Raw genomic sequence first — 13,722 nt, 5'->3', positions numbered from 1 at the left:
CAGGCAGGCAGGTGAGCGGTTGGGAGCCAGCAGTCCTGGATTGTGAGAGGGATGTCCCAGATTGGAGAGGGTGCAGGCTAGGCTGAGGGACACCCCCACCCCCTCGTGCATGAATTTCATGCACTGGGCCTCTACTAAAAAACAAAGCACATATGTACATACGTCGAAATGATGGAACTTTTTTTATATATAAATAAATGGGAGATGGTGATGTAACCACAAAACAACATACGTTGAGTAGAGTCCGACATAACCTGAGGACTGCCTGTATTAGCTATTGTAAATAGTGCTGCTATGAACATAGGGGAGCATACATTCTTTCTGATTGGTATGTCGAGTCTCTTAGGATATATTTCTAGAAGTGGAATCACTGGGTGAAATGGCAGTCCCATATTTAATTTTTGAGGAAACTCCATACTGTTTTCCATAATGGCTGCAACAGTCCACATTCCCACCAGCAGTGTACTAGGGTTCTCTTTTCTCCATATCCTCGCCAGCACTTGTCATTTGTTGATTTGTTGATGGTAGCCATTCTGACAGTGTGAGGTGATACTTCATTGTCGTTTTAATTTGCATATCTCTGATGATCTGTGACTTTGAGCATTTTTCATATGCGTCTTGGCCATCTAATTACCACCTTTGGAGAACTAAGTCATTTGCCCATTTTTTAATTGGACTGTTTGTCTTCCTTTTGTTAAGTTGTATGAGTTCCTTGTATGTTTTGATATTAACCACTTATCAGATGTGTCATTGGCAAATATGTTCTCCAATACAGTGTTTTCCCTTTCCATTTTATTGTTGGTTTCTTTTGCTGGGCAGAAGCTTTTTATTTTGATGTAGTCCCAATTGTTTACTTTTTTCTTAGTTTTCTTTGCCCTAGGAGATGTATCCATAAACATATTCCTCTGAGAGATGTCTGAGATTTTTCTTCCTATGGTTTCTTGTTGGATTTTTATGGTTTCACGACTTCCATTTAAGTCTTTTATTCATTTTGAGTTTATTCTTATGTATGGTGTAAGTTGGTCCAGTTTCATTTTTTTCGCATGTACCTGTCCAATATTTCCAACATCATTTATTGAAGAGTCTGTCTTGAATTCATTGTATGCTCTTGCTTCCTTTGTCAAATATTAATTGAGCATAATGGCTTGGGTCAATTTCTGGAGTCTCTGCTCTGTTCCATTGATCTATATGCCTGTTCTTGTGCCAGTACCTGGCTGTTTTGATTACCATGGCTTTGTAGTATAACTGGAAATCTGGTATTGTTATCCCTCCAACTTTGTTTTTCTTTCTCAAGATTGCTGTGGCTATTCTGGGTCTTTTTTTTTTTTTTTTTTGGTTCCATACAAAATTTTGGAGTATTTGTTTTAGATCTGTGAAATATGCTGTTGGTATTTTAATAGGGATTGCATTGAATCTGTAGATTGCTTTGGGTAGTATGCACATTTTAATGATGTTAATTCTACCAATCCATGAACATGTTTTATTCTCCTACTTGTTTATATCTTCTTTAACTCTTTTTTCAACGTCCTCTACTTTTCTAAGTACAAGTCTTTTACCTCCTTGGTTAAGTTTATTTCTTAGTATCTTAATTTTTTGTTGCAATGGTAAATGGGATTGTGAGACAGCTCATTATTAGTGTATAAAAATGTCATGGATTTGGGGGTATTAATTTTGTATCCTGCTACATTTCCTAATTCATTTATTAAATCTAGTAGTTTTTTGGTGGAGTCTTTAGGATTTTTTATGTATAATATCATGTCATCTGCAAATAATGACAGTTTTACTTACTCCTTTCAAGGGATGCCTTCTTTTATGTTTTCTTCTTGTCTGATCACTGTGGCTAAGACTTCCAGTACTATGTGGAATAAGAGTGGTGAAAGTGGACAGCCCTGTCTTGTTCCTGTTCTTAGGGGAAATGTTTTCAGTTTTACCCATTAAGTATGATGTTGGCTTGTAGGTTTGTCATATATGGCTTTTGTTATGTTGAGATATGACCCCTCTATTTCCACTTTGCTGACAGTTTTTGTAAGAAAAAACTAGAGGCCTGGAGCATGAAATTTGTGCATGGGTAGGGTCCCTAGGCCTGGCCTGTGATCAGGGCCAACCTTCTCTGGCTGCCGACCCCACCCCCTGCCACCTGTGTCTGCTGCCAACCAACCCCTGGTTCCCCATTCCCCATCAGGCAATCGGAGCCTGTGGGCTGGGGGCAGCTCCTGCATTGAGCGTCAGCCCCCTGGTGGTCAGTGCACATTATACCGACCAGTTGTTCTGCCGTCAGGTCAATTTGCATATGATTTTTTATAAATATATCTAGATAGATAGATAGATAGATAGATAGATGGGTGTTGGATTTTATAGAGTACTTCTACCTCTATTGATATGATTATATGATTTTTATCTTTTAATTTATTTATGTCATGTATCATGTTTATTGATTTGTGAATATTGTACCATGCTTGCATGCCTGGAATAAATGCCACTTGCTCATGATGTATGATCTTTTTAATGTATTGCTGGATGTGATTTGCTAATATTTTGTTGAAGATTTTAGCATCTGTGTTCATCAGGGATATAAACATGTAGTTCTTTCTTCATAGTGTCTTTATCCGGTTTTGGAATTAGGATAATGCTGGCCTCATAAAAAGGGCTTGGCAGTATTCCTTCCTCTTGCATTTTTTTGGAATAGTTTGAGGAGAATAGGTGTTAGTTCTTCTTTGAAGGTTTAATAAAACTCCCCAGTGAAGCCATCTGGACCAGCGCTTTTGTTTGCTGGGATTTTTTTTTTTATTATTGTTGCTTTTGTTTCATCAGTTGTTATTGACCTATTCAGGTTTTCTGATTCTGCTTGATTCAGTTTTGGAAAATTGTATATTTTTAGGAATTTTTTCAATTCACCCACATTGTCTAGCTACTTGTGGACATATAGTTGTTCATAGTATTTTCTTACAATTCTTTGTATTTCTGTGGTGTCAGTTTTTACTCCATCACCTTTGTTTCTGATTTTATTTATTTGAAAATCTTTATTTATCAAAAAATCTTTATTTATTTATCAATCTTGTTTATCTTTTCAAAGAACCAGGTCTTGGTTTCATTGATTATTATCATTGTTTTGTTAGTCTCTATGTCACTTATTTCTGCTTTAATCTTTATTATTTCCTTTCTTGTATTTACTCTGGGCTTTTCTTGTTGTTCTCTTTCTAATTAGTTAAGTTGTAGGCTTAAAAAGTTTATTATTACGTTTTTTTTGTTTTTTGAGATATGCCTGTAGTGCTATGAACTTCCCTCTCATGACTACCTCTGCTGTGTCCCATAGATTTTGGGTTGTTATGTGTTCATTTTCATTTGTTTCCAGGAAGTTATTGATTTCTTTCTTGATCTCATTGGTAACCCATTCATTGTTTAATAAAATGCTATTTAGCATCCCTGTCTTTGAATTTTTTGAGTGTTATTACTGCAGTTAAATTCTTGTTTCATTCCATTGTGATCTGAAAAGATGCTTGATGTGATTTTAATCTTCTTAAACTTGTAAAGACTTATTTTGCATCCTAACATGTGGTCTATCTTTGAGAATGACCCATGTCTACTTGAGAGGAACGTATACTCTACAGCTTTGGGGTGAAATGTTCTATAAATGTCAATTAAATCTATCTGATATAGTGTGTTATTTACAGTATCTGTTTCCTTGTTCATTTTTTGTCTGGAAGATCTATCCAGTGAAGTTAGCAGGGTGTTAAAGTCCCCTACTATGATGGCATTGCTGTCAATCTCTCCCTTAAAGTTCTCCAGAATTTTTTTAAATATATTTAAGTGCTCCTATATTGAGTGCATATATGTTTACCAGGGTTATAACCTCTTGTTAGATTGATCCCTTTAATATTATGTAGTGATCTTTATTGTCTCTTGTGATGGCCTTCAATGTGAAGTGTATTTTGTTGTCAGATATAAATATTGTCACCCCAGCTTTTGTTCGTTTCTATTTTCAGGGAAAATTTTTTTTCATTTCATCCCTTCACTCTCATCCTGTGTGAGTCTTTTGTTCTGAGGTAGGTCTCTTGTAGACAGCATATATTTGGATTATGTTTTAGTACCTATTCGGCTACCCTATATCTTTTGATTGGAGCATTTAATCCATTTAAATTTAAGGTTATTATTGATAGGTACTTATTTATTACCATTTTAATTCTTTATGCATATGTTTCACTATTTTTTTCTTCTCATTACAGCAATCCCTTTAGCATTTCTTGCAGTGCTGGTTTGGTGGTGACAGACTCCTTTAGCCTTTTTTTGTCTGGGAAGCTTTTTTTTCCCACCATCTATTTTGAATGATAGCCTTGCTAGATATAGTAATCTTGGTTTCAGATTCTTGCTTTTCATTACCTTGAATACTTTATACCATTCCCTTCTAGCCTGTAGAGTTTTTGATGAGAGATCCACCGAAAGCATTATGGGAGCTCCTTTGTAGGTAACAAATTACTTTTCTCTTGCTGCCTTTAAGATTCTCTCTTTGTCTCTAATTTTTAACATTTTAAATCTGATGTGTCTGGGCATGGGCCTGTTTGGGTTCTTCTTTAAAAAAAAAAAAATATATATATACACACACACACACACACACACACACACACACTTTTTTATTGATTTCAGAGAGGAGGGGAGAGAGGGAGGGAGGAAGAGATATATATATTATTGATTTCAGAGAGGAAGGGAGAGGGAGAGAGAGATAGAAACATCAGTGATGAGAGAGAATCATTGATGGGCTGCTTTCCTGCATGCGCACTGGGGATAGAGCTCACAACCCAGACTTGTGCCCTTGACTGGAATCGAACCTTGGACCCTTCAGTCTGTAGGCCGACGCTCTATCCACTGCGCCAAACCAGCTAGGGCTGTTTGGGTTCTTCTTGCTTGGGACTCTCTGTGCCTCCTCAATCTGTGTGGCTTTTTCCTTCACCAGGTTAGAGAAGTTTTCTGCCATTATTTCTTTACACATGTTCTCTATTCCTTGCTCACTTTCTTCCCCTCTGCAACTGGTATGCAAATATTGTTAGGTTTTATGTTGGCCCACAGCTTCATTAAGCTGTCCTTCTGTGTTTTAATTGTTTTTTCTTTTTGCTTTTCTGACTGAGTGATTTTTTTCTACCCTGTCTCCTTATTCACTGATCTGATCCTCAGCTACTCCTAATCTGCTGTGTAGTCCTTCCACTGTGTTCTTTATTAGTGCTGTGTCATTCTTTATAGTTACTATATCTTTTTTTCATGCTGTTGAGCATCTTTGCCATCATTACTCTGAATTCTATGTCTAGTAAATTTCTTATCTCCATTTCATTTAGTTTTTCTTCTGGAGAATTCTCTTATTCTTTTGTTTGGGGCTTTTTCTTTTCTTTTCTTTTCTTTTCTTTTCTTTTCTTTTCTTCTTTTCTTTTGTCTCCCATTTGGCTTTCTGTTTGGGCTTGTGTCTATGTATGAGGTAGATCTGCTACTCCTCCCAATCTCTATTTCTGACTGGCCCTGAGTACCCTGTTTGGGGCTATCAGCAATCCACAGCTTGTGGCTGCCTCTGCTGGGCCTGAGTGCCTTTGGAAAGGTCCAAGATGTGCACCAAGTTCTGCTTTTCCTAGCCCCAGTCCAGGGATAAGATCAGGCAAAGACTCAAAGCCTCCAGAGACCAGCCTCTACCTGCAGTCTGATTGTTATCAGCCCTGACTAGCCTCAGGCTATCAACCACAGGGAGGGTGGACAGGTCTTCTAAGAGTGGGGGAAACTGCCTTCCCCCAGGCAAAAATCGCCTGGATCAGCAGGAGAAAGATTTCCTCTGCAGAGTGAGGAAATGACTCAGCACAGGAAACCTGGGTGGCTGCCCACTGAGCTCCATTCCCAGAGCCCCCATTCCTGGTTTCTGCTTACACAGCCCCAGTCCACTCTGCCCTCCCTCTGCCAGAGCCCAGGATGAGTGGCTGCACACGAAATTTTGTGCGTTGGACCTGTAAGTGTGTGCCTGCATTCCAGCAGTCTCTCACTGGCAGACAGCAACCCTGCTGCTTTTCACAGCCAGATATTGTGTGGGCACCTTTCTAAATTCTGGTGCTCTGGGCTGGGGAGCCCAGCTTGGGTTTTAGGACTCCGAGTTCTCCACAGCTGAGCTAACCATCTGGAACTTCAGCTGCTATCTATGGGAGCCTGGCCAGCCTTTTCGCACCTCCGCATTTCCTCCCAGTCTCTATGTGGTCTCCACTTTCTGTCCTTGGTTATCAGGGTTCTCTCCAGCTAGTCTTCAATTGAATTTTCAGGGTGGTTTTCTGTATTTTGGTTTTATTTCCAGTTTGTTCCTGGGATAGTGTCAATGTAGCTTCTACTTACTCCACCACCATTTTGGAATCTCTCATGATCTTTGTATTTTAAAAGTGCTTAGTAGACTGCCTGGCATGCAACAGGGGATAGGGAAATAATACCCAAATGTCAACTAGTAAAGGTTGTGGAAGAGGAAGATTAAGAGCAAAATGGGGAAAAGAGAGAATATACACAGGGAAGAAGAGTGATTATAAAAGAAGGGAGGAGAAGGAGAAATAATCAAGCAGGAAAGATAAAAGAGAAATAAAAAATTAGAGAAATATAGGAAATAAAACAAGCATAAATAAATGTCTGGACTATGTTTTTAAAAGTTTGTAAGAGCTGCCTGTGGTATATTTGCATTTTTATAGCTCAGGCCTGGAGCCTGAATAACTGGAAAGTTAATAATAAAAAGTTGTTTTTCAGATTGATTCTGCTAAGCTAGTCACAAGGGTATTCCCCCAGCTATCCAAGACCATGTTCTCTTTAAATATTATTTAGGAAGAAAAGAGAGAAATTATGCTCCTCCTTCTACTGAGAAATTCCTGAAGTAAATTTAAATCTTCCAAAGGAAAAAATTCTTTAATGCACTGTAAGTTTTATTGTGACTATCTCTTAAAATTCAGAGGACCTCTTCTTATAAAATGAATTGTAATCAACTTTGTTGGCAGGTGGTAACAGACACTGTATTTCCCTGCAGCTGATACACTACAAATAGCTCTGGCCCAGAACTCCACAAATTCAGCATACTATTAGGAGTCTGGGAGTCTCTGGGCCACTATATAAGAGCCTTGTGAAATTTGCATCAACCAGGGTAGGCCCATGATCACAGTATCAGCCATCTGTTGAAGATAAGGGCAAATCTGAAAACTTCGGTAACTATTAATTTCTCTAGCTAGTTCTTAAGAGATTTGGTTCAGTCTTAAATACCCTTGTGTACCCTCTTGGTACTTCCCCACATAGGTTGTGAATCCCTGGTCAGACCTAATATTTAGTTCCAAAGTTTCCAAAGGTACTTCCAGTTCCACCGTGAACTGGAAGAAGAATGACTATTTTGGCTGTGGGTGAGTAATTCTCTCTCATTAGTAGCTAAACTGTTAGCCCGATTAACCCTAAATAGTATATTTACCCAGTAATAGATCACTACTAGAAATGTAATAATTTATTATAGAACTACAAAGGAATAGTATACTATAATTATAGAAAATAGAAAAGAATGAGAAAGAACCAATATAATTTATTCTGATTTAAAGTCCCAAAAATGTCAAGGCCTGAGATATTTGACCCTTTAATAAAAGATGTAAAATAAAGCTGCTTACTCATCCTTGACAATAGATAGTAATGTGTTATGATATTTCTACTTCTCTTTGTGGAAAAGAGGATGATACTGCTTGAGGTAGAGTTAAATTGAATTATGAACATCAAGAAGAAAAGATGGAGTAGTGGCCTGCACTGACCACTAGGTGACTATATTAGACCACACAACTTAGTTGTCAGCTACAAGAAGGGTATGTGGGAAAAACAGCCTCAATAACTATGAAAGTCTAAGCAAGTCTTCCTTCCTTTTGAATCTTTTGGAATAGTTTGAGGAGGATAGGTGTTAGTTCTTTTTTTGAATGTTTGGTAACCAACTCACCTATGAAGCTGTCCAGTCCAGGACTTTTATTTGCTGGGAGTTTTATTACAGCTTCAGTTTTCTTACTTGTTATTGGCCTATTCCGGTTTTCTGATTCTTCCTGATTGAGTTTTGGAAGTTGTATGTTTCTAGGAATTTGTCCATTTCACCCAAGTTGTCCAGTTTGTTGGCATATAGCTATTCATAATATTTTCTTACAATCGTTTGTATTTCTATGGTGTCAGTTGTTACTTCACTTCTTTCATTTCTGATTTTATTTATTTGGGTCCTCTCTCTTTGTTTCTTGATGAAGCCGGCATTATCCTAATTCCAAAACCAGATAAAGAAACTACAAAGAAAGAGATCTACAAGATAATACCCCTGATGAACATATATGCTAAAATCTTCAACAAAACATTAGTAAATTGGATCCAGCAATACATTAAAAAAGTCATACATGATGACCTAGTGGGATTTATTGGAGGGATGAAAAGCTGGTACAATATTTGCAAATCAATAAATGTGATACATCACATAAACAAAATGAAGGATAAAAATCACGTGATCATATCAATAGACGTAGAAAAGGCATTCCAAAAATCCAGCACCCATTTTTGATAAAAACTCTCAGCAAAGTGGGAACAGAAGGATCATACCTCAACATAATGAAGACCATATATAACAAATCTATAGCCAATATCATATTCAGTGGGCAAAAAACTAAACACGTTTCCATTAAGAACAGGAATAAGATAGGAATGTACACTTTCACCACTCTTATTCAACACTAAAGGCCCGATGCACAAAATTCATGCAAGGGGCTCAGCCCTCGCAGCCACAGTGGCTTGCCTTGGCCCTCACAGCCCCAGCTTCATCTGGAAGGTCATCTGGAAGGACGTCCAGAAGGTCGTTCAGCTGTCCGGTCTAGTTAGCATATTATGCTTTTATTATTATAGATAGTACTATAAGTCCTAGCCACAGCAATAAAACAAGAAGAAAAACTAAAAGGCATACAAATTGGAAAGGAGGAAGCAAAATTGCCATTATTTTCAGGGACATGATATTATACATAGAAAAACCTAAAGACTCCACAAAAAACTACTGGATTTAATAAATGAATTTGGAAAAGTAGTAGTATAAAAAAACCAACATTCAGAAATTGATGGCATTTTTATATATCAACTAGAGGCCCGGTGTATAAATTCGTGCATGGGTGGGGGCCGGCTGGTTTGCCCTGAAGGGTGTCCTGGATCAGGGTGGGGGTCCCCACTGGGGTGCCTGGCCAGTCTGGGTGAGGGGCTGAGGGCTGTTTTCCGGCTGGCGAGTGACTGAAGCTTCCAACCGCTCCTTGTTTTCTTTTTTTTTTTTTTTTATTCTGGGCCAGCTTTAGCTCTGAGGCCTCGCTGCTGAAAACATCGATACAATGTTTCGGTCTGGCTGGGTTTCAGTCCGGCTGGTTTCTGGGGGCTTGTTTACTTTCTTATTTGCAACATAGTATATAGTTGCTTAGAGTTGCAGCTGAGAGGCTGGCAAGTGAGGCGGGGGAACGTTGGAGGGAACGTTGGAGTCCGCAGCAAGCAAGCCTCCCTGCTCGCTTCAGTGCCTGACTGCCGGCCGCCATCTTGGCTGACAGTTAATTTGCATATACTCACTGATTAGCCAATGAAAAGGGTAGCGGTCGTATGCTAATTACCATGTTTCTCTTTTATTAGTGTAGATAATGAACTCAGAAAGAGAAACAAAAAAAGCAATCCCATTTACCATTGCAATAAAAATAATAAGACACCTAGGAATAAAGTTAACCAAGGAGGTAAAGACCGCCTTCAAAAAAACTATAGGACATTGAGAAAAGAAATAGAGGAAGATACAAACAAGTGCAAACATATGCCGTGTTCATGGATTGGAAGACTGAACATCCTTATAAAGTCCATACAACCCAAAGCAGTCTATAGATTCAACGCAATCCCTATTAAAATACCAATATTAAATGGCATATTTCACAGATCTAGAACAAATATTCCAAAAATTTGTATGGAACCAAAAGGACCCCATATATTCACATCAATCTTGAGAAAGAAGAACAAAGTTGGAGAGATCACAATACCAGATATCAAACTGTACTACAAAGAAATTGTAATTAAAACAGCCTGGTATTGGCACAAGAACAGGCATATAGATCAATGGAACAGAACAGAGAACCCAGAAATAGACCCATGACATTACATTCAATTAATATTTGACAAAGGAGGCAAGAACATACAATGGAGTAAAAGCAGTTTCTTCAATAAATGGTGCTGGGGATATTGGACAGTTACATGCAAAAATATGAAACTAGACCACCAATTTATACCATACCCAAGAATAAATTCAAAATGGATAAAAGACTTAAATGTAAGGCATGAATCCATAAAAATCCTAAGAGAAACCATAGGCAGCAAAATCTTAGACATCTGTCATACCAATATATTTGTGGATACATCTCCAAGGGCAAAGGAAACTAAAGAGAAAATAAACAATTGGGACTGCATCAAAATAAAAGCTTCTGCACAGCAAAAGAAACCATCATCAAAATGAAAAGGAAACCCACTGTATGGGAGAACATATTTGCCAATGATGCATCTAATAAGCGGTTTAATTTCCCAAAATATATAAAGAACTCATACAGCCCTAACTGGTTTGGCTCAGTGGATAGAGCGTCAGCCTGTGGACTGAAGGGTCCCAGGTTTGATTCTGGTCAAGGGCATGTACCTTGGTTGCGGGCACATTCCCAGTAGGGGTGTGCAGGGGGCAGCTGATCGATGTGTCTCTCTCATCAATGTTTCTAACTCTCTATCCCTCTCCCTTTCTCTCTGTAAAAAATCAATAAAATATATATATATATTAAAAAAAAGAACTCATACAACTTAACAAAAGGAAGACAATCCAATTAAAAAATGGGCAAAGGACTTAAATAGACATTTCTTCAAAGTGGACATAGAGATGGCCAAGAGACATATCAAAAAATGCTCTGTGTCACTAATCATCAGAGATGTGCAAATTAAAATGAGTTATCACCTCACACCTGCCATAATGGCTACCATCAACAAATCAACAAACAAGTGCTGGTGAGGATGGGAAGAAAAAGGAACCCTAGTACACTGCTGGTGGGAATGCAGACCAGTGAAGCCACTATGGAGAACAACATGGAGTTTCCTCAAAAAATTTAAAAAGGAATTTCGTTTGACCCAGTGATCTCACTTCTAGGAATATATCCTAAGAATCCTGAAACACCAATCAGAAAGAATATGTGCAGCCCTATTTTCATAGCAAAGTTATTTACAATAGCTAAGATCTGGAAGCCACCCAGGTACCCATCAGTCGATGAGTGGATTAAAAAGCTGTGGTACATTTACACAATGAAAGACTATGCAGCTGTAAGAAGAAGGGTCTGTTACCCTTTGAGACAGCATAGATGGTCCTGGAAAGTATTATGCTTAGTGAAATAAGCCAGTCCAAGAAAGACAAATATCACATAATCTCACTTATATGTGGAATCTAATGAGCAAAATAAACTGATGAACAAAATGGATCCAGAAGCATGGATACATAGAACAGACTGATGGATCTCAGAGGGGAGGGCAGTGGGGCGGACAGGAAGAGATTATCCAAAGAACTTATATACATACTAGAGGCTCGGTGCACAAATTTGTGCACCGTTGGGGTCCCTTGGCCTGGCCTGCAGGGATCTGGCCAAAACTGGCACTCCGACATCCCCCAAGGGGTCCCAGAGTGCAAGAGGGCACTCTGCAAAGTTGCTATCACTCAGCAACTCCTGCATTGAGTGTCTGTCCCCTGGTGGTCAGTGCATGTCATAGCTACTGGGTGGTCGGCCAATCACTTAGGCTTTTTTACATTTAGATATGCATAGCCCATGGGTGAAGGCTTGGATGGGGCAAGGTATGGAAGGGGAGAAAGAGGGAGATGAGGGATATCTGTAATATATGTACTGTTAACAATAAAAATATATATTAAGAAAAATAATATATAGGGAAAGAGTCTGTCTGCACTGATTCATAAGATGCTTGTGAATTATGGGTTTATTTTTCAGAAAATGCCATGAAGTATAGCTAATGTTAAGAATGAACTTATAAAAGATTCAAAATTTACCTATATCAGGGTTTCTCAACTTCAGCTCTGTTGACATTTTGGGCTAGATAATTCTTTGTTTTGGAGTCTCTCCTGGGCATTGTGGGATGTTTAGCAGCATCCCTGGCCTCTACCCACTAGATGCCAGTAATGCCCCTTCACCAGTGGTGACAACCAAAAACGTCTCCAGACATTGCTAAGTGTTCCCTAGGGACTAAAATGGCCTCTGGTTAGGAACTACTGAATTATAGAAACAAACTAATAGTACTTAAAATGCAAGCAACCCTATTTCACATTAAAGAAAATATGCCATAAAAGAAATAATTGAATTATTTCACATTGAATAAAAAATTAATCCAAGTCCTGCTTTTAGCATTTTCTTGGTTAACATCTGAATGAACCATCACAGGGAATACCTGTGACAAGTTAATCCTTGTAGTGTGAAGGGTGGACATAACTTCAGAATGAACAGGAGTATCCTTGCTAATCCAGTGTTCTAACTCTTAGGCAGGGACAAAATTATCCTTATAGGAGCAAGGTCTGAACAACACCTTGTTGTACCTTTGAAACATTATTGAAATGAATCTATTTCATTGACACTTGGTAATTCCCCCTACATCATTCTACCTCAAGAAGCTATAGGATTTCTAAAAAATTCATTAAGAATCTAAGGTGCCTCAGTATAATTCTCAGGAAATATAGCTTATAAGTCAATGCAAACTCAACTTGTAGTCATGCTCTGTCACCATGAGCCACTTTTGGGAAGAAAGTGAAATGCCAATGAGAACTCTCTTCTCATAGCCCAGGACAATGTACTTTCCTGGGCTAAAAAGAAAATACTTAATCTGGACATTTCTTTGGAATGTTGTATGAAGCTAAGAGACAGTGTCATTTCTGAACCATCTCCATTGTATATCTTCAGGTGACACAGAACGATATGATAATGGCTGAAAGACTCTTTGGAATCCTAGCTCATGTAGCATCTTCTGAGTTACCCCATTACCGTGTGATTTCAATTCTGGGTGATGCCAGGTAACCTTTAATTTCTATCATTTTCATAGAATTACTGTTGCACTAGAAAAAGGAATAGATTCCATACACTTCTTCACTCTGCCATTTATACATCTCACAGACATTTATCCTGTTTGTTTTGTGGTTGGCCCTATTCAAAGTGTTTGGGACATAAAGATGAATAAGACAAAGTCCTCACTCTTATGTGGTTATAAGGTAATAAGTTAAAGATATAGATAAGCAATTATAATAAAACTAGAGTCCCAGTGCACAAAATTCATGCACTGGGGGAGGGGAGGTCTCTCAGCCTGGCCTGTGCCCTCTCACAGTCCGGGACCCCTCACTCCTTACCACCTGTCTGCTCCTTACCTCTTGGCTCACTGCTCCTTAGCACTGCCTCAGAGGAGGAAGAGGCTCCTACCACCACCACTGCGCTCACCAGCCTTGAGCCTGGCTTCTGGCTGAGTTACGCTCCCCCTGTGGGTGCGCTCTGACCACCAGGGGGCAGTTCCTGCATTAAGCGTCTGCCCCCTGGTGGTCACTGCACATCATAGTGACCGGTCGTTCTGGTTGTTCCACCGTAAAGTCGCTTAGGCTTTTATTATATAGACTAGAGGCCCGGTGCACAAAAATTTGTGCACTCGGGGGGG

The 13,722-nt window shown here is 38.9% G+C and overlaps 1 protein-coding gene across 6 annotated transcripts in view; it reads left to right on the top strand.

Annotated features, from left to right (window-relative positions):
* LRRC49 (leucine rich repeat containing 49) overlaps positions 1 to 13,722 on the top strand; it is a 183,322-nt gene that overhangs the window by 149,137 nt on the left and 20,463 nt on the right. For all 6 annotated transcript variants that reach the window (XM_005870241.2, XM_005870240.2, XM_005870242.2 and 3 more), the window contains one exon: positions 12,984 to 13,093. In XM_005870241.2, coding sequence (XP_005870303.1) covers positions 12,984 to 13,093 — 110 coding nt within the window. The remainder of the gene's footprint in view (positions 1 to 12,983; positions 13,094 to 13,722) is intronic.

This window comes from Myotis brandtii, unplaced genomic scaffold (genome assembly GCF_000412655.1).
Source record: "Myotis brandtii unplaced genomic scaffold, ASM41265v1 scaffold315, whole genome shotgun sequence".
NCBI classification, from domain to species: domain Eukaryota; kingdom Metazoa; phylum Chordata; class Mammalia; order Chiroptera; family Vespertilionidae; genus Myotis; species Myotis brandtii.
The sequence above is the reverse complement of the archived record's forward strand: the minus strand, read 5'-3'. Positions and strand labels throughout refer to the sequence as shown.